The sequence below is a fragment of the Dermacentor silvarum genome, chromosome 1 (genome assembly GCF_013339745.2).
Source record: "Dermacentor silvarum isolate Dsil-2018 chromosome 1, BIME_Dsil_1.4, whole genome shotgun sequence".
Classification (NCBI taxonomy): domain Eukaryota; kingdom Metazoa; phylum Arthropoda; class Arachnida; order Ixodida; family Ixodidae; genus Dermacentor; species Dermacentor silvarum.
In genome coordinates, this window is record NC_051154.1 from 39,721,502 (window position 1) to 39,747,195 (window position 25,694).

Sequence of the window (25,694 nt, forward strand, 5' to 3'; positions counted from 1 at the left end):
CTAGTCCCTGGCTTTTTTTTTTAGCTAGGCTAAGCCCTAGCAAGTCATCCCAGCATTTTCCGGAATTTATTGATTATTGATCGATTATCGATTAGCTATTGATTGGATATCGATTGTATATTGATGACTGACTAAGCTTAAGTAGTCTCAACTATGGTTGGCTAGACTTAGGCAGGCTCAGCTTCGCTAGTTCACAGGGGTATGTGCCATTGCGCTTGGGCCTTTTCTGCACTACCACCAGGATCGAACCACATTTTTTCCGACGCGCCACGGACTACCAGCCGGCTTAAACAGCTCCGCTATTAAAAACCGACACTTTTGGGAGCAGATTGATTTAGGCCTCCATTGTTTTTGTAATCATTGCCGAAAGAAGGTGGTCTTACAAAAATGCAGCACCAATTCTACAACTTTTTAACGCCGCATGACTACATCCCAACTGTGTATGTTTAGCCTATTCAGCGGGCAAATTTAAATTATTCGTTTGCAGATTACGTCATATTGCTACTTTGTACTGATGACTTTTCCAAGAGTTTCATTCACGAATTATTGGTATCTCTTGTAGTCACGTATAATATTCAGGGCCTGTGTTCGTTAAAAAGAAAGGGAAAAAAATTACGCTAGTATTGTTTGTCAGAGCCGCCAACCAATCCTAATGCTGAACATAATAACGAAGGCGGCCAGTCAAGAGCACTTCCGAACGAAAAGCTTTGTTAGTTGGACCCCGCACTTTTGTTCGCCTTAGTCATCACAAGGGCTTATGCACACTGCGGTACATGTTTCAAATAGCAGATCAACGCTTTCCCAACAGTTCCTCGTCTGCATATTGCTAAACATCCTGTCAAACTGAACAGCAACGTTGACAACAATACTGTGAGTGACAACGAGTCACAGTGTTGGCCAACACCGTGCGGCCGTGTTTTTTAGATATATATTCCATCGCACACACTGTGATATATGAAGCTTTAGTAGGATTTCTTCCTGTGTGCTTTTCTTTTTTTTTTTCTACGGAGACAGGGAGATGACGCTCTTGTCCCGCATGCCATAATGTCGATTTCTATTTTTTTCCATTTTTTTTCTTCTTTTTTTTTCATCTGCTGTGCTTCTCACGGCTCGTGTTTCGCCATCGACGACGGCGAGCTGTGGGAAGGAAGTGAGCACTTGCGATTGTCCTAAAAGATACCAACTTTTTTCATCTGAAAAAGAAATACGTAGGAGTAGAGTAGCAATGACAGCCCTTTTAGCCACGGTGTGCACATTTGTGTGCTCTACTTGTTTTTGCGTTCCTGTCCAGTGGTGGCAAGTAAAAAAAGCCACCGACATTGAGCGTCGGGTGAACTGAAATGTAATAGGGCCACTGAGAGTACTTTACTTGTGGGGTTCCGGCCAATGCTGGCTAACTTCTTGCCGAATGGGCCTAATTGAAGGCCTGTTGGGTAAGCATTTTCATTCGAATACAACAAACTTCACTCAAACTGATTCAGAGTTTGCATAAAAAGAGTATTTCTGCTTTACACATATCTCTCCAGTTGACGCGTCTTAACTTTAGTGACTTATGACGTCCGTGTGAGGAAATTACTAGAACAGCATCACTTTCGCTCATAACAAGGCCGCAAATGTAGTATTAAATTCGAGTGGCAATTCAAAGCACGCGGCATTTTTCGTCCGTGTTTCCGTTTCTGGCTTTCTTTCTTTGCACTAAGTTTTAGTGATATGCTCTATTCGAATTCCAATGAACACGCCCGGGTATCTGTTTTGCTTAATTACTGGTGACGATATCGTGTAAATTATGTAATTATGTTCACGGTGGCATGCAGCTAACTATCGCGACTTCCTTGCAGCCGACAACCGGCGCAAGCAGCGGCGCAAGGACGCTCAGCTGCTGCAGGACTTCAGCGACTTCCTCAAGATTGGTAGCGGCCAGCAAGGCAAGAATGTGGTCTCGGCCCAGCTGGCCTTCGCCACGTTCCAGTTCCTGAGCACGGCCGTGCGCGCCTTCACGGCTGAGTACGTAACGCCCGCCGTGCTGCGCCGTCTCATGGCGCAGAACCTGTTCTTCACGATCAGGCCCTCCTCTGGAAAGAACATCTTCGACGCGGGCAAGCCGTGCGACTTCTTCACCGTCGTCCTCGAGGGTCGCGTGCGCGTCACGGTCGGCAGGGAGAGCCTGGTGTTCGAGGCGGGGCCCTTCTCTTACTTTGGCCTGCCAGCGCTCACCCTCGAGAAGGGCGCTTTCGTGCCGGACTACACCGTCACGCCGCTCTCGTACGTGGTCTACATGAAGGTCAGCCACAGCGTGTACGTGGCCGCCCTGCGCGCGTCGCGCCTGGCTAAGACGGAAGACCCAGCCGACAACGCGAACCTGCCAGAGTCCGTTGCCCACACCGAGGACCACAAGCACACGACAGCCAACTCGTCAGACGCCAAGCCAACGACGCCGGTGGCCGCGTGGTCCGAGCCGGCCAACGCGTGAGCCACGCCCCTTTATTAAATTTCTGCTTTCAGTGCTGCTGTTTGTGCTCCGGGGAGTCATCCTCGTTGGCGTAGCTCTTGTAGCGGACGTCCGAAGAGCCGCTTCGCAGCAGCAGCGACTGATTCTCCTGGCGGCCTGGAGGGTTCTTTAGCAGGAACATCACCGGCGAGTAGGCGAAGCACACTGTAGCCGTGAGGTAGAGCAGCCTGCAAGAGCGCGGGTTGGAGGAATAAGGCTCACCCTCGGCTCGCAGAAATACGTGATGCAACAGTGCTCAACTTACGCTTGAAATCCCAAGGTCTTGACGACGCTGCTGCTGATGATAGGTCCTGCAAAGCAAGAGGAGCAAGAACTGAAAGCCACGTCCGGGAGCGTTCACAATAATGCGGTGCTCTTCAAGTGTGCAGCACGCACAATACTATCGGCGATGGTCATGTTCAAGTTCACGAAAGAGTCGAGTTTCTTTTCAGAAGGCTTCAGAGCTTTCGCTACGTCAAAGACAGAACCACTTGTACTCTGTAACGTACACCGTCCTGAGTCTGCAGCATGGATCACACGAAAGGTACCCTACGTCGTTATAACACAGGACATCTAAGATGATCATTTCGTTTCAAAGCTATCCCATATACAACAGAAACGTGTTCAGCAAAAGCCTCCATTGCAGATAGCTATAGCTGTACAAATGAGAGCGGTTAGACGTCTCTTTCGAAAGTATTCGAGAGATAAGTTTGAGCTCCGTGAGCTCTGAAGCACACAGTCACAAGTTGTATTTTTCGACAACAAGGTCCCTTTGTTTAGCGGTCACCATGGCACAGTTCTTGAAACGTCTAGTTGACGCCGCGTAACGCGTTGGATTCCCGATGCCGCAGATCCTCAGACTGAACTAAATTAGAAAAATGTCATTGTCCCAACAATCCCTTCCGCTGTTATACCCTGTTATACCATTACACAATCGATAAAAATAATAAGACAATATGAGCACATAGGAATAATCTGATGCTTGCAAAAATATCTGCAAGAAGTCGAGCTGCGTTAACAGCGCCGCCGTGACTAAATATGCCCGGTAAGAGACGTCAACGTAAGCGTGGGCTAACCAGAGAGCGTGAGTGGGCGTCTCTAGAAACAATTTCGTGCAATAGCTCCACTACACCGTGCTTACAATGGCACTGCAATAATGCTAACTTGCTCCTAATATCTTCGCGCCTCCGGGTCGCGCCAAATTTTTTCCAAGGAGAAAAAAACGAAGCTCGAATGCAGGTTTAGTTTCGCCTGGTGAGTCATCTATAGATGTTTGGATCAGACAGTCTCTCCGTTCTGAATGTTCCCTTCCGAGGTTTCATCCTTTGTTCGATTTCTGTGTTGCCATTTATCTGGCAGCTTTATGGATGCTGATATCTGCCGAATTTGTATGATACACGATAATAATAAAGCGAAATTTTCTGTTGTCAGAACACGTCCACTGTCGTGTTAAAGGCGACAGCATGTTTCTTGCGGAAGAAACCGCTTACCACTTCGACGACGAGTAGCAAAAGGGCGATTATTGCATGTGCGCTGTTCCGTTTAGTGCAAGCAGCTTTTTGACTGCTCTGACCATACATGGCTGGTTACGCACCACACACAAGGCATACTTTGTCAGTAGGCGCTGTCCCGGCCAGAAGCCACCGCAACATACATGCATGGTTAATACAGACAACTTTAAAGTGCAACGCATAATCTGTTTAAAAAAAAAAAAAACTTCCCCGCAGACTTTTCTACGAAGTCGCAAAACTCCAGCGACTATTTGGTTCTCTTAGCTACTGCATACAGCAGCTATGAGGCCTCTATTCCTAAATACGTTTAGAGACTTCCTCTTGAACATGAGTAGGACTGCCCATGTCCTCCCCGGTACTCCTGAAAAGCTTTGAAACTCAGTGCTATACCTGGCAACCTCCTTGAAACTCCAGAACGACGCCAAGAGGCTCCCCGAAAACTGAAGAATCACGCAGCTTTATTGGAGCAGCAGACAGGCACTGTCTGATCTCAAGGTTATCTCTGCCTTTCATGCTCTAATTTTAGTTCGGTAGAATGAATTCCACTTTGCCTTTTCATTCCAGTGCTAGCGCAGCGTGTTTCGTTTGTATGGGAGCAGGCGGCGATATTGCCTTACACCAAAAGCACGCCCTTGCAGATTGTGAGGCGCCGCGCTGTTGCAACATCGGAATATCGCAATTTTGTAGAAGCCGATGCACACGTTGCCACATTGATGTAAGTTGCGCAGCGCCTAATTGTGATGACAAAGCTATATTAAAGTGTGGACTGCTCATCGGCTTACAAGTGGTAATGAGGTTTAGGAAAGTGGCAATGTTGGCAGAGCCAGCTACCGAGGAATGTGCCCCCGCACGATTACACCATGCAAAGGATGCCCGATTCTTGTTGATGCGGAAGATGCCCGATTCAGGTTGTTGCCCGGATCTGGCAAGAAATGTGCAATTCCTATATGAGTCAAGAAGACAAGCAAGATATTTTATGCCGTAGACGTAAACGTTATCGCAATCGTCAAACAGTGATAAGTGAAAAAAAAAACATGTTATAGAAATCATTGCGGAGAATTATGAAAGTTCGCGATAGCTTTCCAGAATTCTGCTGCATTACTTTGCCATTATCAAAGTCGGCGATAGCTTCCCGGAATTCTGCTGCATTACTGTGGTGTTATACAGTTGAAAAAGAAAGTACCATGGTAACGCGGCTGAATTCCAAAAGAGATATCACTGATTTCGATAATCATAGGCAGTGATTTCTACCGGAACTTCGATGTTACGCGCATTTGGTTTCCACTGCTCCGAGGGAGCAGTCGCTGGAGAAAGAGAGGGGCAGGAGTGGAAAAGTGGACACTTCCTATTGGCAGGCAGGACATGCAAAACACGTCCACTGTTAGCTAGCGCTCCGCCGAGGTGGCCTTTACTGAGTTCGCCTCTCCTGGTGCATTTTTTATATGTAGCCTTTGGTTGACGAATCCGCAAATTAAGCAGACAGCACGTGAAACATCACGCGAAAGCCTGTCGAGCGAAGGGAGATACAGCGCACCTACACCAGCGTTGCAGGCACGGCGTCTCAGTCAACACGTAAACACTACGCATTGTATGGTGCACGAAATGAGCCTGACAGTTGCCAGTGCCCTATCTGTTCTCTTGTGGCGCGGTGGGGTGTTTAGAACGCTCTTTTCGGAAACGTATGATCGGCTCTCTTGGATATCTTTATATTTCGTTACGTCGTGGCCTGGCGTGCTGGGCCTGAGTCAAAGCGAGCGCGATGTACCAACGAACACGACCGGACCATTTCCCAGTTTGTCCCTGATATTAGCAGCAAAGTCCAGCGATAGGCTTTGTGCTCATTCGCTCCACGCACACCGCCCGTGACCGAAATGCGCTCATATGGCTGGTGCCATAACGACCCTTGCCAAGACACAGACACGTAACACTCCTGCCTATTATCGAATTGATGCACATACCAAGGATATATGGCGGACTGGCGAAGTATGTTCCTTTTGAGCGTGCCAGGGCTCATTCAGCGAAGTTATATTTTATTTCCTACTTCCGAACGAATTTCCTGTGAATTCTTTTCCTCTAAGCTTTACCTCTGCAAAGGCGCAAGGCCCCTAAACGTTGATGTCATCATTATTACCTGCAGCCTTGGGACATGACCCAATTCATTTATAAACATTCTCAAAGACCGATATAAGAAACACCTTCCTAATACGGCCACACTCAAACTGATTCTTTAGTCATACAAGAATAATGACAAAATGATAGCGCTATGACGGAACCGGTTAAGCGCCTTTCTCGCACCGAAAGTTGCAAGGCTCATGCACCACAGAGTGCCTAAGGGCGCTCAACGATGTTTGAGCATACATGAACACGTGCGAGCGCATGCACAAACACACGCACGCATACGCAATAAGAGGGAGACATTAAAATATGCACGTACGTAGACATAGATTACCGGTCGTCGCGACGATCACTTGTATATCCGCAACTATCAGTTCGTGGAAGTTGTTGCGTTGAGGCCACGGCAACAGCGACTCCCAAGACTTGACATTTGCGAGCGAGTTAACGTTTTGCGACTATGCGCCTATTTGTTTACTTTTTATTAAGTTAATTTGTAATGCAGAAGACTAAGCCCGAGGTTCAATTGAAAAGTGGGTAAGCAGGTTTATGTACCAGTTGCCATCGATACCCACTCGCGCACGGGACTTCAGCCGTAGTTGTAGGCGCGACCATCGAACTTTTTCTGGCCTTCTTAATCCTGTAAATAAATCATTCAGTGTGAAATATTTAAATACTCGGAAATCCCGGGGGATAAGAGCACCCTAGCGAATTAAGACCCGTGGCCGTAGCAGAACGGAGAACGATAGAAGGGAAGGGAAAGATGGAGTGGTGACGATTAACCGATGCGCTGGTCGGCCCCGCGGAACGAGGATAATTGAAGATCTGTGGAATAAGGCGTTAGTCACGCAGCAGAGTTGATTAGGTTGATGAAGAAGGGGACGACGACAATCATTACGAAGACAATGGTGACTCGACAGCCATCGAACTACACTCTCAATTTTTTTTCTGTTACTGAAATAAAAAAAAAAAACTAGGAGACTTAGTCGCCTTACAGTTGCAACGGCTATTTCTTTTCACTGACAGTTACATAAAAAGTCTGCATAACAACAACAACGACGACGACGACGACGACGACGACGACGATGATGATATGATGATGATGATGATGATGATGATGATGATGATGATGATGATGATGATGATGATGATGATGATGATGATGATGATGATGATGATGATGTAAAAACAACGCGAGAAGCACTGACGGCAGCACACGGAACGACCCGAAGTGGCAGCAAAGGTAAGTTCGCAGAAGAAAATTGGGACACGTAATATAGGATTGTCACACACTGCACACGAATACAGTAGTATATGGTACACACAGAAAAAAATCACTACCCAAGCACTCCGTAAAGATGGTTAACCAGCGAAGCTGAAACGTGCGGCCCCGGTGTTTATCACTGGCTTAATCCCGACGGTTCATTAAAGTCTTTCTCAATTATTGGTTGCGTCTTTGTGTTTCTTAATGAAGTTACACACACGTTCGGCTGCGACGGAGAGAACTGACGTCACTGACGGTATGCCCGCAGTCCGCCGTTGTCGTATTGCCACTTGCGATTCCTCAAAATAAAATTGCTTCAAGATTAAATCTGTCCGTCACGTAACACAATGAATGGCTCATACTCCGTAAACGCGGCCTCCCCATTACGACGATAGAAGAGAAGTGAAATTCTACGCTGGAATGATGAGGGGCAACGAGCCAGCTGTGGAAGAAGACGACGATGCTCGATCCCTTGCTGATGATGATAGTTTTCGGTGTACAGGCGACAGACGAACGAATCGGCTAGCCACATACAGCCTTGCTCTAAAGACGCTACTGGAGAGGGCATCACAGCGCTACACTCAGTGCTGACGTTTCCTTGAAAGAGCTCCGGCAACAAGAGTGGTAGAAAATCCCACAGCCATTGACACGTAAATCGACCGTAAGAGAGCGACGGACGGAGGCAGAGCTGTAGATTCGTGCATGCCTTCAGCTCCTCATGTTGGCGACGTGACTTTACATGGCAGAAACAAGGCTCAATTATTTCACTGCTTTTCATCTCCCTTCTCGTCCTTGTCTATGTTGCGCTTCATCTTTCCTTAAGCATAATAAAGGAACAAGACCAGCAACAAGTATTCTTGATTCCCTCAATAGTCCCAAGGAGTGTCGGGTAACCAAGATCGTCTCAGTTGACTTCTGACATGCTGCTCTCGAACACTATTGCATACCTCCAATTTTCGGAGAAGTGCTGCATACGCGAAATTAGAAGATTGTAACGTTTCTGAGGCCAAAGGTAAGAAGCACGTGACTGAGACAGAAACTATACGAGACACTTGTGGCACGTTTTCAAGTTTTGCTAATTTCTACGGCCATTGTTGTTGTTGTTGTTGTTGTTGTTGTTGTTGTTGTTGTTGTTGTTGTTGTTGTTGTTGTTGTTGTTGTTGTTGTTGTTGTTGTTGTTGTTGTTGTTGTTGTTGTTGTCGTTGTTGTTGTCGTTGTTGTTGTTGTCGTTGTTGTTGTCGTTGTTGTTGTTGTTGTCGTTGTTGTTGTTGTTGTTGTTGTTGTTGTTGTCGTTGTTGTCGTTGTTGTTGTTGTTGTTGTTGTTGTTGTTGACGTTGTTGTCGTTGTCGTCGTCGTCGTCGTTGTTGTCGTCGTTGTTGTCGTTGTTGTCGTTGTCGTCGTCGTTGTTGTTGTTGTCGTTGTCGTCGTTGTCGTCGTCGTCGTCGTCGTCGTCGTTGTTGTTTTCAGCTTTAATTTCGCAGCATATTTTTGATCAATATTTAGTTGTTAAATGCGAAAACACCCGTGTACTTAGATTTAGGTGCACGTTAAAGAACCCCAGGTGGTTGAAATTATTCCGGAGTCCTCGACTACTGCGTTCCTCATAATCAGATCAGGGTGTTGGCACGTAAAACCCCATATTTTTTTTTAATTTAGTTGTTTCTGTCAAGCTTCCTGTGCTCCGTTCCGAGTAGCTGAGGGCTTTCCGATCCAATGAAGATGAATGACAAAATGCCTTCAGGCCGTAACGGGAAGGAAATGCCGTGGCTTGAATCAGTAGTGTGAACAGGTGATCGCGTGTGTATGCGAACTTCGAAGCAGTTCCGAGTAAGTCGTCTGCGCGTGCATAGCAAATCCCTTTAAAGCTAGCTTCTCTACCGTAAGAGACCTTGTAGGGAGAAGCCCGCCTCTGTGATTATTTTTGTATCGTAGGAAATCGTCAGAATTTTGGAATTTGTGGCAATATTTGGTAATCCGTGTGACCGACAGCGTTACCACAATATTGGTAAGCGTCGTTAAAGACTAATGATAACTAAAGGTGTAATAACCAGCATTGAACTTGAGCCCTTTCAATTCAAAGGCCAGAAGAGCACGACCAACGGAATGCACCGTCAGGACATTGGCAATGTATACATACCTACATGCGCTAAGAGTACTTAACGCCTGGCAACGCAGCGTGCTATGTGTGCACTACAAGCCGAACGCTGATGGCGACTACATTGTCCGGTATCCGGGGTAATGCTTGGTCAAATAGGACGAATGAAAATATATCCCAGATGGAGCGAAAGCGTGTGAGGAATTGCTGAGGCGAGTCTGAACGCTGTCGGTAGTATAAGGACTAATCTCAGGCACATCGATAGCAACCCAAGAGATTGTCAGAGGTGAGGAAACGACAGTTGGAGCGACATGGTTACCGGCAGTGAGAATTCGTTCGGGGAGCAGGCTTAATGGCGGAAGTCAGAGACGCCTCCGAAGGCAGCATGGAAGGAACGGCAATAGACACGGCACACAAACATATATTGAAACACCAAAAGGACAAATTACAAGAACACAAGGCATTGGTGCAAACGAAAAATATTTCGAAGCGTCCTTACAAAGTGTTCTTAGTGGCACAGCGCGCTCACGGTTGTACGTCGCTCCACGAAGCTGACGTGGCTGCGTCGCTCGAAGTATTGTTCGAGGAGAGACGGCAGGCGGACTCGATCTCCCAGACTCTTGCGCGTCTGCTAAGTGACGGAAGCGGCAAACGTGTTGCTCCTTGCACGCGCGTAAATTGCTCACGTTGGTTCAAGTCCTGGCATTGACGCAACGTGTGAAAGTTCATCGCATCACACCGATGCTAGCCCGGCTACTTCGTATTTTTTTTTCTTTTTTTTCCCAGGTGCGCTGCATGAGGTGTTCATTAAGGCGAAAACCTCTCAGCCGTTTTGCCGTGTCTTGTTTGTAACTATATTGAATTTATTCACAAGCAAGAGCCACCCTATCACAGAAATTCATTCTTACATCGACAGTTGCGATAGCCGTTTATCGACTTGCTTTTAGCGCAAGTACCGAAGTTCGCATCTGTGGTACTCTTACATACATGTCTGTTGTTGACTAAAACGCTCATTTTCACAGCGGCGGGCATAGGCAGCTTTCTGATCTTACGAACGCATTTAGTTTTGTGAATGTGCTTTTTTTTTCGTAAGATTTTTCTTGCATCAAAATTTGTTCATAAGTTGGCTTTGTGAATTCTGCTGCAAATGATTATGGAATTGCTTCGTTCGCTTTTAAAAATGTAGTAAGTTAGGCTCTGTCGGCCTAAATGGCACATTAAAGTGCACCAACGCAGCTAAGAACGGAAAACTGAGAAGGCATTAAACGTTAAGTACACATTATTTGGATATAATCGTTCCTATAGCCTTAAACATATGCAAACAGCGGTCGTTAATCTCTGCGACTGTTATTGCACTTCTTTTTGAAGAGGCTCAGCGTTAACACATCCTAAACCGCAGTTTTGTGCACAAACCACCAGCTTATAGCTCAGATTGACAAGGACTTGTCACTCCTCTCGGTATAGACCACCGGAAGATAAAGCGGTGCTGACGCCTTTCTTGCGCGAGCCGACGACAGCTCCAGTTTTGGTTCAATTGCTGCTCCGCAAGTGACTTACTTTTTTGTTAGCATTGTTCCTCGTGATAGAGTCTGTGGCATATTTTTTTTTTTTTTAGAGCGATCGCTTTGCCCCGACCAGTGGCTGCGGCGGGGCTCGGTGTGATCTCCAGGGGATAATCCGGATAAGTCCGAGTGAAGCACTAAGCTCTCGCAGAAGGCGCAGTGGCGTCGTCAGTTGGTAGAGTGTACGTGTAACTGACCTTTGAACCCGTTTGGCAGTTTAACAAAAAATGCGGTGCTTCGCGGGTGAGAACAACTCTTGGCGCGAGCTCTTAAACAGGTGACGTTAAAACGTAGCGGAACCTGCACGACGTCATATGACACGCCATCTGTGATGCACAGTCGGCCGAAAAAGATGTTCCGTCACTGCTGTTAGCGCTAACTCGCAGGGGATGCGTCATTGAGCAAGTGCACTATTACACGTCATATACCTCAAAACGCTGAAACACATGCTATAGCCAGAGCAGTTTATGACACAACCTGGGTATAGCCCCATACATATCACTGACGGCCTATGGAAACGCGTAATGCGAGTGCTTACTTATGCAATCTTGAACGTGTTTCGGTTTTGCATACTGTGCAGAGAGCCCAAAATGAGAAGCGATCATTGTTTCTTAATTGCGGTAACACGCAACGCATTGACTCTACCATTACACACCACCACATAAACAATTGATTAACGTACGATAGTCATAGCCACTTATAACGCAACACAAAACAAGCCAATCACGTGACCGACGATTTATGTAGAAATAGCGCAGGCAATGCGATTACTTGTCAGTCGCTAGTTTTGGTCATTCTTAATTTTTTGGCCCACTTGCAGAGTAAATACAAATCCCAAAAGTGCCATGAATTATAATGTTGCTGTCACTCTCGAAGCCAATAACTTCCGTTTTGAAGCGTAGCAAACTAGAAGCACACTACAACTAAAAAGGCATGACTTGGAAGATTGCCACTTGGCAACGCGTCTAAGCTTCAGATTTCGGCAAATGCAGCGAAGTGGTATAAGTAGCACAAATATCTTTCGCAGATAGCGCAGCTCGTATATATTCAGGAAAGCGGTATACCCTCGCGGCCATGTGCACAAGACGCTTCAAGAGTGTGCAAGACACAAGTCCACTCTTCACAGCACGTGTTAGAGAGAGGCGTGTGTGTGCGCGCAAAACCTGGCTCCGTTTCATTCACTTTGCTAGACAGCAAAACAAAATTACTAGGCACTGAGCGCTTGAATCTACGTAAAGCTACCAATGCTGCCACGAAGCTTAAGAAGGCGCACGCTTGAGGATGCATGTGTAAAAGAGCTCATATTGAGAGCGACGTGATACGCAGCCGAATCGCGGTACTCGCGGAAGACTCGTCAGCCGGCGAATAACTTGACCTGGAAGCTCTCTCTAATTTCTGTCGACGTATACGCGTCCTTGAAGGCGTGAATAAGCGCCTTATCGCGCGAAAGCCTCTGCGCGCGGCTGTTATACAGCGCCCTGCTCTCGATGGAGTTTCCGGTGTTTTAGTTTATTTCACCAGACGTTATGTTCCTATTTTGCTGTGATCGCACGCAAAGAAAAAAGCAACACAAGAAAAGCGCTGCGCTTTGGTCACAAAGGTTTCGAACAAAACAGAAGCTGAAGGTGCTTAAAGCACTATCGCCTTTAAACACCCACTGGCCAGGAGAAAGCTATAACGTACGTGCCTGGTAAGCTAATTCAACCTGCCTTGCAGGCACGTGGGTTTTGTAGAACACGCATACGAGGCGTAGATCGGAAGTGCACGCAGCGCATGATATAACTATGTTTAGCGCGCGTACTGGACGCGGCTGCGAAAAAGTTAGCTCGAAGGACGGGAAAACGTACCAGCACTCAAGGTCAGAAAATGCGTGGCACTAGCTCCCGTCAAGAACTTTAATATTGCCGATGCGATTTGCAAGCACGGGCAAACTACACTGAGCTCAGCATCCTCAAAGCAAAACGCAGAGCTGCACAATTTGCCTGTGGAGTGCTATCTGAGGTTTGCTTCGGGATTTCAATGTTGTTCATTCAGTTTGACTCCACTTGTTCTTTCAACTTTGAAAAAAAAAAAGAAGCACTAGCAGTGAAAGTGGCAAGAGGTACAGGACAAGCATTTGTACCTATCCTGCTAGCACACTTGATTTTAGCTGCAGAGCTTGTAGTGGGTATATAATATATGCCAAAGTTTGTCTAACAGCCCGAAAGCTATCTTCTCTGTCATACGAGCGCAAACAGAGTTCATAGCGATAATAATCAGCCCACAGCTTCCTGCAATCCACCAAAGATGATTATAACTGAAACCATATTATCTAATCATCGTTCTCACTATCCTTTTGTTTTTTTTTTCATTTCCAGCTTTATTCTTCCAGAACCTCGGCAACGGACATAAAGCAGTAACTTTGCTTTGAGAATAAGAGTACGGCTTTGAGGAGTAATATCCGGCACAGACATATAGTTTAGCAAATGATCCCGAATTTGATCTGTAGTCCAAATTCTTGTCACAACATTATGACCCCTCATTAATACGGCCTTGCAACGCTCCTGGGCGGATTCATGGTAGCCTTCAAGGGTTAAGCGGGGGAGGGTGGTGGAAGTAATCGCTGCACGCTCAATACTGTCAACGCTAATGCTGGAATGTCTCAAGAGTGGTGGGGACGTGCCCCCCTCTCAGAATCCGCCAGTGGTATGATTCTGAATCCGCCAGTGGTATAATCCGCCAATGGTACGTTTGCCATCAGGTACATTTTGTTTAAACCTCCGTCGCCGATCCCGGTATGAACGTGTGGTGCTCTCTCGCTCAATGAAATCTGCCAATGGTGGTTGTCATCTCCAGCACGGTAGCAGTCCTGACTATGGCGCAAAACGTGATGGCCAAACGTTACAAAGGACTCAATAGCAAAATAAAAAAAAAAAAGCCTCACAGAGATTCTGCAAGCCTCTTTTCGTAAGGCTGCGTTACCGTTGTCAAAAACATGTCAGCAATATGGGAAATAATTTTGTCACAATAACCAGATTCACAAGCGTTAATTAAGGCGATGGCTGGCACACAAGCGTCGCTGCTTTTTTAATCCACCTGCAGTGGTGATTGCTTTACTCGGAGGAAAATGTCTCGATAGACCACACTCAGTCGACTCCTTGTACTAATCAACGTCCCCCATAGGGCCAGCGTTCTCATCGCTTCGCCTCGCTAAAACCGGCCTGTTGACCGACGTAAGCCTTTTTTCGATCGCTCAATCGACACGAATTTTTGGTCGACGCAGCGCACAAGACTTGTCAGCTTGCTTTCCCAATTCCTGGCTCCGTGACCTGGCAGCTGAAAAACATTTTGTGCGTTGCAACCACCATCTGCCACAGCTTTCAGACTGGTTCGCACGCCCCACTTCGGCAACGACCGCGCTGAGTAAAGTATTCACTGCCCCATTGTGCTAGGTTTCAGAGAGGAAATCCACAATCCAGCGAAAGCGAAACGCAAAGCCATGCGCAGTAACTGACCATCATGCAGCAATGCGTACTGCACTGGCGCCGCTGTCCTGAGCACGAGTTGTAATTTTTTAAGCGCTGGTGCATGAAAAACCTGTCTAACAGCTCTTACTGTTGTTTCTATCTTTTTCTGTGATATTTAATGCGAATAATTGTTTCTCTTTTTTCAGCTAACTTTGCGCCTGTGGTTTGTGGTCTGTCTGAACTCCTCTGGGGCCTCTTTAATGCAGTAGAAAGTGCCTCCGGTGGTGAAATTTGAACCAGGGTCCCTCAGCGCCACAACTTGGCGCCCTACCACTCTACTATAGTCAAGTCCCAAATGCTGTCATTAGGACGCGACGTTACAGCGGGCAATTCAGTGTCTTATGTTCACAAAGATTACGGGCTGCCTTTCTCAAACAGTATGTTGAAACGTCAAAAAATGAAAGGAGGGCTAGACGTGCGAGTTTGTCGCGCTTTTATAACAGCAAGCATTTTAAGAGAACCGATTTTCTTAAGAGTGTATGAAGAAAATAATGCTACGGGTAATAGGACGGTGTACTCATGCGACCAGTACACATAGTTGGGCGAGCAGGTTTGACATGACGATGGTGTAAATGCGCCTAAAAGACGAAGACGATAGGTGAAGACGAGACACTATGTGTGTCTCGTGTTCACCTATCGTCCTCGTCTTTTAAGAGCATTTACACCATCGTCAAGTCTTATGCGAAAAGCAGAAGCTTTCATACATCTGTGAATACCGTGAAACCCGCCATGACCTAGACGTAGCTTCCCGAGACGTAATTATGCTTAGAACAACCCGGCCCCACTGTTCGTGATTTTGTACATACGCCTACAGTTGCATTGTCTATGCCTCATAATCGGAACGGGGTTCTTACACGTAAAACCCCTCAATTTAATTTTGTGAACAGTTTCACTGCTGACGCTTAACCCCCGGAGATAATTGTCACTCTCGGTTAGGTGGGAGTGTGGGAGGTGGGAACACTTTTCTTTTTTTTTTTTTTTTCGTTGAAGGAATTCGATGCACGGAAATCTTCTGCATGCTGAACCTCACAAAATTGAACCTTGTGTACAGAAGATAATATTAAAGCAAAATGTCTTTCGTCACAGCACGTCCACTGACGTGTTAGAGGCAACAGTACATTCCCTGTTTATTGAGAAGAAGCCGCGTGCCACTTCGACGGTGAGTAGCAAAAGGGCGTTGATTGCATGTGCACTGTTCCATTTAGCGCCAGCAGCTTTTTGACTGCGCTGACCATACCTGGCTGGTTATGCATGGCGCACGAGGCAGACTTTGTCATTAGGCGCTGGCCCGGCCAGAAGCCATCGCAGCGTACAGACACGGTTAATGCAGACAACGTTGAAGAAATGCAATGTATAATCTGTTATAAAAAAAAACTAAACTACTGCAAACAGCAGCTATGAGGCCTCTATTTCTCAATACGTTTAAAGACTTCCGCTGGAACTTGATGAGGACTACCCCCGTCCTCCCCGGTGCTCCTGGAAAACGTTGAAACACAGTGCGACCTCAAAAACTACTGGAAGCTGCAGAACAACGCCAAGAGGCTCCCCGCAAACTGAAGAATAACGCAGTGGGAACACTTTTTATTTTTCATTGAAGGAATCCGATACACGGAAATCCTCTGCATACCAAACCGCACGGAATTTCATCTTGTGTCCAGAAGCTGAATTTATGTACAAGCACCTAAGAGAAAAGTCCAGGGGCCGTATATTCACAAAGCTTTTCGTTCGTATAAGTGCTCTTTGCTATTGGCTGAGGACCTTCGCTAATAATCTGGTACCAGGATTGACTGGAATTTGCTCTAACAAATAATTCTACCTTAAAAATCATTTTGTGAATACGAGCCCAGGAAACTTGTTTTGTTACGGTGCGTTAAATGTGCACGGGATTCCGATAGCAGGTCGAGTCGTGTAGCGAACAGGGCCGCGGTACAAGGTAACGATTCATTTTGCTCTATTTTCTTCCTTTCTTATATTATCCACAACTCACGACCAGCCGATGCTGCTAATAGCGTAGGCGGAGCGCCGCCCAGGACACTGACGAAGCGCGAAAGGGAAAAGAATTGGACCGCAATCGTGACACTATCCCGGCCCATTATTCTCTTTCACGAGAGGCATCGACGAAATAGCGTCTTTTTGTAGATTCTGCTTTCGAAAATGCTCGACGCAGGTGCGTTCGTCTTTCTTTGTGCCTTTCAATTTGAGCGCACCGGGACTTTTTGCTTCCGCACGTGAATGAATGAACATTTTATAACTCAAGAAAAATCACAGTGCCACTGTCCAGGGAAATCGCCGAACTGTTTTTTTTTTTTTCAGCTTTGTAGGACGCACACACGGTGCGCACAAAGAGAAACTGATAAAAGGAACTGCCAACGAGCATGGATTGCAAGAAGCAACGCATGTACGTGGGAGGCGAGGTTGAAGGTTTCTATGTGCTCGTTTGCCGCGAGCCGGCCGTACGTGAGTAAAATGGGACGAGCTCACTCCTCGTTAGAGTTTTCGACAGAGACAAAGCTCCGACGAGAGCGAGCGACCACGCGGGCAATGTCACGTCCGTGCAGTCGCTCTTGCTATCACTGCATGGCGCAAGTGCCTTAGAGCTTTGTTTCCCTTCGCGGTGATCTACACAAATCCGTCACTTAATGTTCTGCTGTCGGTTTTTCGCTGCCTGCTATTCGTCGAGTAGCGTTTACCTTTATAGATGTTGTCCAGAATTGGCGCGTCTCTAAAGTGGAGAATATCCGTTGGATGAAACCGTCGGAAAGATAGCTGCCCAGACTCTTTGAACTCTTTGAACCTGTTGGATCTTGTAGTAAATTTGTTGGAAACCTGTTGGATGCGTTGTCGGTATACCACAGGTCGTACGGCGGATTTAATAGTTCACACGCGCACGCAGTGACCTAGCTGCCTGGTGCGTGCTTTTTTTTTTTCGATCAAAATTGTTTCGCACGACGTAATAACGGCTACATACAGCGAGGCGAATCAAATACTCGATAGCGAATTCATTGAACGACCTGTTTTATGTTGTAACTTTAAATCAGTATATCCGGCCCCATATTTTTTAATATCTCTAATGAAAGGGAGTAAAATACGGGCATCAATATAACTTAGCTTGACGTTATAGTGACAGCTTACCTTTATATATTGTCACTTTCAGCGGCTGATTGCCCCCACTCATCTCGACTTTGTTCTCACCAATTTGAACCTACTTTTATAAAGGATTCGCACATAACTAAAGAATGTCATATAAGCGCCCATAAGGTGTCTAATTTTTTGCACTCAGTCTTCATTATATCCTACCAGTTCGTAGAGACCTCTATTCATCATTGGCCAGACCAATATATCCATATTTGTGTTGCTCAATAAGTGCTCTTATGTAGCATCTATAGAGCAACAGCAAAATGGATCGGGAATTTTTCGTGATGGCCTAGGATTTTCTGATTGACAATTTTGCTCTGATTATAATGTTTGACAAGTTATTTAATGAAGAATAACTAATTATGTAATTAGGCGAAAAACAAGAGATTGTCCAGCTTGCTCCAAGCGATGTCAAAGATCATTATCTTGCTTCAGTCTAGTTGCGTGGCACCTTCATTTTTTTTTTTAATTTTGGCACAAAAAAAAAAACGACGTACAGCGCGAAAGGACAAGGACTGATAGAGACCACAAACAGTGCGCATAAATTACGTAATGCAATGTATAGTCAGCGCTTTGTCGGTTGCAAAACTTCGATAACGCAACGCTCTCGGTAAGAAGGGCTTTCATTGAGTGCTTCTACTGGCGTTAGGCTGACACGCAGCAATACCTGCTTGTTATAACGAGGGCAAGACGCGAATGCTACGCGCAAAAGGCACGCGTTGTAGTGATTAGTAGACCAATTAGTGTGTCACGCTGATCCATTTTCCCAACGTCCTTCACTGTGGCTCTATTGCGACGACAACGAACCCACTTCAAGTCACAGCGTGAAGCCGCAAACGATGGCTCTCAAATAGCTACGGCCGAAGAGATCCGACACTGGCGGCGAAGTTTCCAGCACGCATCATTTAATTTATGCCGGTATAGGAACTGACCGCGGAAGTTATCGGAATAAAACCCAACTGCAATGCACAAGACAACCAGCTATACAAACGAAGCAACACTAATTATCTGTTACGACGAAGGCATGTTGACTACGCAGCTACTAACGCTAATTGCATGCTAGGGTACTTACAGAAAAGTTTTTTTTTTTTCATCGTGTCTGCCGCCTTTATAAAGCTGACGCTATATGAAGCAATTCTTTTTTCCAAGGTTAAAATCCACCTCTGCTATCGGGTATCCCGCTCAAGCATCACTAATATTTGCCTTAGGAGCCATTCGAAACCACGCGCCCCGCTTTATCATATCTCATTATTATTGTCACACAAGCGTTACACTTACCAAACAGTACCCGTATTCGTAAAAAAAAAAAAGATTTTACGATAGCATTGTTCGTAAGAGCAAATTATATTCAGTCTTGATGCTGCAGATATTATTAGCGAAGGCGGATGGCCAATGGCAAAGAACACTTACGAACGAAGCGCTTTGTGAATTCGTGCCCTGTGCTCGTATTCACAAAAAAACTCTTACGCTACGATTGTTCGTAAGAGGAAAGGCAAAGAACACTTACGAAATAAAAGGTTCCTGAATTCGGAGCCTGATATTTCATTGTGTCGCAAGTGCAGAAGCCTTTGCCTTTTTTCACAAGATTTACAACCACAATCCCATACTAAAACGAAAAAATTATTTGCACATTCCACCTACAATTCATCCCGAACTGATCATATACACTAATTAGTTGCGCCATTCTGTAATACAAACCTTTGCCGATATAACATGTCAGTTCCTCTAGCTCGATTTTATTCCTTTCGTATCATCTACCGTTTCGAAGGGTCGTTTCCGGTGATAACGTATAGCGCCGCTCGGACCGCTGACGAAGCGCGAAAGGAAACGGCATTGGAATAGAATCGCTACGCTATCCCGGTCGTAACTTTCTTTTTTTTTTCTTTGCCGCGTAAGTACATCGACTGGAACCACGTTACTGGATCCACCGCTGCCATTACCGGATGCATCGAACTTAAAGACCACCATTTCACTAGCCACCTGTTAACTCTTAGGTCCTATTTCACTGCTCTGCATTTGTTTATCTGCATATCACCACTCCTTCCTGTATAATACACGTGTGCATTGACAGCATGTTCAATAAATGAATAAATAAATAAATAAATAAATAAATAAATAAATAAATAAATAAATAAATAAATAAATAAATAAAAAGAAGTCGCAAGTTCCGCCCGAAAGGCGAAGCATTGATTGCGATAGCAACTTATTAGAAAGCTATACGACGTAAGGTTAGTAGTTTTATCAGGTGCATAAAGTGCTGTAAACATTCACTTACTAACTAAATTAACAAGCACGCTGCCGCACGCGCACAGGAAAACACGAACACATCTCAATCTATGACCGCGGACCCTCGCTGTCAGAACGCTGGCATGATGAAGAGCGGCAGCAGCGGCGAGCGAATTCACCTTCGGGCTGCCTCTCACTTCAATGCGACCTATAGGCGCTAGATCTATTACACAGCGCACACGAAGCCACCATCTATCGCGTAGGCTTCGAACCCATCGCAGATTGAAGAGGAGAAGCGCCCTAACCTGCCCCCCCCCCCCCCCCCGCCTCTTCTGCGTGTGCGAGAAGACCGCGCACCCTCCCCGTCTTCCTTCCTTGCGCGCGCGAGAAGACGCCGCCGCCTCAGGCCACCATCTTTCTCGGCTCACCCTCGCAAGCTAACCCTTGCACCTAAAGCACACGGCGCGGGGCCGCGATGTCATCGCACTTGGACTTTACACGTAACCTCACCGCGACGCCAAAGCCGACGGAAATTCGATTGCAGTGTCCATGCTATCGCAATAATAAATATGAGGCATTCAATATTCATTCCAGCCCCGCGTAACAGAAAGGTATAAGTGCAGAGCATCGGCAGCTGCTCGTTACTGACTGCCAGCTGTGCAGCTTGGCACAGAAACGTTTTTGAATCGCCATGCGCCTTTGGTAAGGTCGAGGCAAGTAATGCCCTTACCGGCGCTGAATAAGTATAGCGCATTGCGTTCGGGGTCAAAGCGGTCGAATAGTCTCGAAACGACATTGCCTGCGTCCAACCTTCCAAGGATTTTCTCGTCTATCGAGGTGAAAACCTTTCTGCTGACACCTTTACAGAGGACATCGGCGACCGCGCGACTTTGCACTATGCACCACCCGGCATAATCAGGTAAAGCCGTGAGGCGCAGCCTGCCTGAAGTGAGAGCAAAAGCATCAGCTCGACAGAAACAAGAAACGGAAACTGGCAATCTTCAAAATGAATTTCAGTCCTTCCATTCTATTCATATCAGCCTTAATTTAATCGTCATGGTTGCAGAATTTAACAGGAGGCCTTTCAGTGACCACGCTTTGTTCGGTTGAACGGTTGCGCAAAATTGGCGAACACTTTAACATAATTAGGAATACTACGACGTACTTCTGTTTTGAAAAGCGCGCAAATTAACTTGAACACGTAATAGTTTAAAATCTCTTACGTAAATTGAAGACGTAAGGGGAGCCGCGTCCGTGACGCGTTCTACACTGCAAAGAGAAACCGGCACGTTGGGAAAGACCTACTAAATGATCCTTATTCACAACTATGAGAACGTTTTCTCATTGTCCATGCGTCCGGGTGCCCGCCACTCATGATAGCTATTGGTGTGATAGCGAGACGACCGGTCTTGCGATGGCCAATCACGGACAGTGCTTACGTTAAAAAAAAAGGTAATGCGCATATTGGTCAATAAGGTGGGAAGGATTTGTTCAGTTGATCATCTGAAGCTAATCGAAATTACGCAGGAATTCTGGCAGAAAATGGGCGGCCAATTAATGCGCTGCGCGGTTGCAATGAAATCCCAGGAAGAATGTTTTAAACTACTGTTTTTCGCGTTACTTCTTCTGGAGAACTGCAGTCTCGTTGCCACGCACTTCTGTGAACATTAGGGTATTCTAATGACCGAGTTTCATACAAACTTAAGTTAGTATATGATAAAAAAAAATCAGCAGCTAGGCTTCTGCGATTCCACCGGCTCTGAGCGCATTTAGTACAGCAACGGCAGCGGAATCTCACAGCAGACACGGCCATCTTCTTGAAAACAACTTCGTTTGCGATGCACACAACGTAGTCCTCGTCCACTACAACAGTGTATGTTGTGGCCTTCGACATACAGAGATGCCACCACTCTCGGAGTCGGTGTGGGATGCAAAATCCCACACAATTGCCAAGCGCCAAGAATGCGCCACGGCGCAGAATAGTTCGTGCTTTCCGCATCCGAATGTGCATTGCTTTGGTATGTACATTGCACTGATATATTGGTATCCTCAGAAATATTCCTTATGATATGCGCTTTTTACGCTTGTAATGAAATGGCAGTAATATACTATAGCTGCTTCTCGCTGGCGTTCCAGATGGGGCATCCCAAGCGTCAGCTGATTGTACACAGCTTATAATCTGCTTTTCAAGAGCAGATACGGATTGCCTTCTTTCCATTGTTATACGAAACGTGAAATAAATACACTGGGGCAACGCGGAAAATCGCCGCAGATGACCCCAGAGATTTGAACGTAAGCCCCTGTCACTTAGGCCACCACCCAAAATCCAGCGCAGCACTTGCAATTTTACACATCGGTACGTACGCTTTATGCGACTCACGCAGTTTCCAGTCTGTGAGGTATACATGCCACGTGCCGTCTCGACAACCAATCGTTATCTGAGACTGCACGTTATTTTGGGCCTTTCGCGGGACTGAATCTATTTTTCAGGCGACTTGATTTCTGTAAGAGCACAGGTTTGGACTCGCCAGTCGTGTGCCTTCGCCTCTTCCTTCTGTTCTCATCCTCACGCATAATACTCTCCTCTTCTTTCTTCCCCATCGCCCAGCGCAAAGCAGCTGGCTAGTGCAATGCACTAGCCCAGGCTGACCTTTATTCTCAATAAACTTTCTCTCACTCTCTGTTTTGTACACTCAGCGCAAACACAAGCTATTGGCACGCGTTTGCCTAAACGTTCATTCTCTCAGGCAGGAGTTGCACCTACATGGAGCAGCTCACGAGCTACTGGAGACTTAATATCAGTTTCTATGTGCATTTCCGGAAGCTTAAGAATATGCAGCTGTCAGAATATGTTCGGAGAATTAAAGATAAGATGCGCCTGTAACTCAACATAAGGGATCCACTCAGTCGACTCGCCATGCCGTTAAGAGCATTGCAAGAGCGTCATGTCAGAACGAAGACTCTGGAGCGGCTCGGGTGCGTCCTGGTCTATCTGCTTTGCTTCCTTTTGTTCTACAGCGACAGGAAGGAACGAAGAAGAAAACACGATGGGGGGAGGTATAGGGGGCGCGCTGCACCCACTTAGTGGATGGAGCGCACCCGTACCGTATAGGCAATAAATGCACTGATTGGCGCCACTCACCGAGAACGAATCCGATGCAGAATGCAGTGTCTCCGATGGCGTACACGCTGCCGTATACAGACGCATGCCGAATGTCCACGAGGTACCCCAACATGGGCATCATGGAAGAGTCAACCATGCCGATGGCGAAACCGATTCCAGCATTGGGGACAATTAGGTGGTTCACGTTCTTCGCCATAGGTATCTGCAAGCGGCGGGATGCATATGAGAAATTGTGGCCGCCGTGCCAACTTGCGCGCGCACTTACGCATACGAGACAGATGCCAATGATGAAGAGACCCATCATGGAGGAGAGCCATCGCCCCAACTTGTGGCCCATTGGGCCGAAGACGTTTGTGCCGACCAGGTAAGAGATACTGGCCGGCAGGAAGACGGCACCTTGCTGCCAACGGGGAGCCTGCATGGTGTCCATCAGCCAGAGCGGCAACGACGGCTCCAGCACCGCGATGCCTAGGTTCGCGAACGTGATGGCTCCCGCCGCAGCCAAGATGTACGGGTCCTGGGCGAGCGCCTTCAGGGAGGCGCCCTGCTCGATGTCCCGCCGCATCCTTGGCCGCAACACCACCAGCTGCAATACTGAGAGAAGCGAGTGTGCAGAGGATCCGGCGCGTATGTTGGAGAGCGTGCTCGGCAAAAGGTTTTGAAAATAGGGTCCAGGGGAGCTCCCTCTAGAACGGCTATAATCCCACGCAGCTCGTCGGTAACGCAACCATCAGGAGCGACACTATACTGAGCTCAATTGTAAGCATCGTGATTACGTGTCATCGCAGCTGCCTGGGATTGTGCCCGTTCAAGAGACATATTTGAACGAAGCCCTCGGGCACTCACGGCCGTCCAGTAGCGCTATGGCTGCGAGCACGAGGAAGGGGGCGCTCTTGCTGACGAACTCATACATGACGCCTCCAAAAGGCGGTCCAATCATGACGCCAAGGGCGAGGCCGCCCATGGCGATGGCCATGGCATTGCCCCGTTCCCGATCATCAGGGTACTTCTCGGCCAGCATACCCATGCCAGCCACGCTGGTGCACGCTGAGCCCACGCCTTGCAGCGTACGTGCCAGGAACAGCGTGGCGTAATTCGTTCCAGCCGCGAACACTGCGCGAACAGGCGCGCCGGGAATCAGTGAAGGAGGGTCGGCGCTTGTGCGCAGGCTACTCACCGAGTGTCGACACAAACATGATGAGAAATCCAGCGAACATGGGCAGTGAGTAGCCGACGCGGTTAGTCAGCGGTCCCACGACCGGGTTGACGAGCGCCTGGACGACTGGCTTCGAGGCGAACATAATGCCCACTTCGACATTCTCGTTATTCAGCAGGTCGTGGCGCGTCTTCATCTCCTGCGGGCTGAGCGTGCTGGATGTGGGTAGCGGTTCGGGCTCGGTGGGCGCCGGCGGCACCAGCGTGCGGCCGGGCACTTCCCAATCGCTGCTGTCCGTGGCCGGTGGCGGGTGCAGCAGAAGCGCAGGTCCGCCATCAGCGCCACTGTCGTTCTTCGCAGGCAGGTTCAGTTCATACAGGAAGTTGGGGATGATGGGCACTGCGGGGAGTACATCGATCGGTGGGGCTGAATCGATAGGGCGTGCCCCCCCACTCACCGACCGTGGTGAGCAGCATGTTGTCCAGCAGCAGGGCCACGGCCACGATGAGCAGCACCAGGCGCCTCGAGTCCCGCCAGCTGCGAACCACGTCCAGCAGGTGCATGGCCGATCGATCAGCTGCGGGCCCACCGAGCTCGCAACAGGTGCGCCGCAACAGGTGCCCGCGCTCACGCCGGCCTGCCCCACGGGACGCTGTCGCCGAGCTGACTGAGCCCCGCGGGGGCCCCAGGGCCCCGGGCCCTCCGCCGCCGAGGGCGACATCTGCCGGCGGCGACCCCCCTCCAATCGAACGCCGCCGCCGCCGGCCCCCCCTCACCCCCGCACGGCGCCCTGGGCCCCGGCTGCACCCCCTAAAGACCGAGGCGCCTAAACACACCCGTCATGCTCTGTACACGGCGTCTGACTTAGCATGCCCAGTCAGCCGACCTGCTACGTCATCCATTCGCTTGCCTACGGAACCAGCTCATGCAGTGACGGACCACGGCGGAGCCAGGCAGCAAGCAAGTCGCAGTCCCATTCGCTACTCGGGCCCAGAGGTTGGGCCAATCGATTAGAGGTTCTCGTCACGGAGCGCGTTCCCGCAACATGCAGAGCGGGGGGGTCTTCGTTTGCCGGCGCGAATGACATCGCAAACCGGAACACGAGGCCCTTAGCTCGAATCGAAACACCCTTTCTCAAAAGTGCCTTTTTTGTGCGCCTAGCGTCGAGCAGGCAATTTCCCGATCGGGAAAAAACAAGGGTCATAGCAGCGACTCCATGTGACAACACAACGCTTTCTATTTGTCATCAGACAGAAAAGTACTCCGCGGGTTCAGTTCTCAAAAAAATTTATTTCATGTTTGTTTTGCATGACACATATTGCGTGCGCAAATATGCGCATGTCCCTTTGCGCTCAAACAACCAAGTTTTTTTTAGCTTTGTGTCCTGTCTGTCTACGGGAGCTCGCGCACGCTACGACAAACCACTAGCGCAACTCTATAGTTCCAGCCGATTTCATTTATCTTTATATTTTGCCTTGTACATTACGCGCTGGTGTAAACAATCCGAACGGAAAA

At 47.7% G+C, this 25,694-nt stretch overlaps 2 protein-coding genes across 3 annotated transcripts in view; one reads left to right on the forward strand and one right to left on the reverse strand.

Moving 5' to 3' along the window:
* Positions 1 to 2,507, forward strand: part of LOC119460900 (unextended protein) — a 66,037-nt gene extending 63,530 nt beyond the window's left edge. For both annotated transcript variants that reach the window (XM_037722025.2, XM_049666830.1), the window contains exon 4: positions 1,839 to 2,507. In XM_037722025.2, coding sequence (XP_037577953.1) covers positions 1,839 to 2,470 — 632 coding nt within the window. In that variant the 3' untranslated portion in view covers positions 2,471 to 2,507. The remainder of the gene's footprint in view (positions 1 to 1,838) is intronic.
* On the reverse strand, positions 2,499 to 24,851 carry LOC119460943 (synaptic vesicular amine transporter). The gene is made up of 7 exons (XM_037722093.2): positions 24,637 to 24,851; positions 24,201 to 24,578; positions 23,870 to 24,136; positions 23,289 to 23,617; positions 23,042 to 23,225; positions 2,754 to 2,799; positions 2,499 to 2,676 (listed from the first exon to the last, which is right to left on the reverse strand). Exons 1-7 carry the CDS (start codon positions 24,740 to 24,742, stop codon positions 2,499 to 2,501), a joined length of 1,488 nt encoding a protein of 495 aa, XP_037578021.1. The 5' UTR covers positions 24,743 to 24,851.
* Between the last annotated feature and the right edge of the window lie 843 nt (positions 24,852 to 25,694).

What these genes read in the sequence shown, in the direction of transcription:
- LOC119460943 (XM_037722093.2), bottom strand. Translation starts at nt 24,742, where the DNA reads ATGCACCTGCTGGACGTGGTTCGCAGCTGGCGGGACTCGAGGCGCCTG. An exon ending in CATGCTGCTCACCACGGTCG is followed by an intron (nt 24,579 to 24,636) that starts GTGAGTGGGGGG and finishes TACTCCCCGCAG; the next exon opens with TGCCCATCATCCCCAACTTC. An exon ending in TTGGCATCTGTCTCGTATGC is followed by an intron (nt 23,226 to 23,288) that starts GTAAGTGCGCGC and finishes CGCCGCTTGCAG; the next exon opens with ATACCTATGGCGAAGAACGT.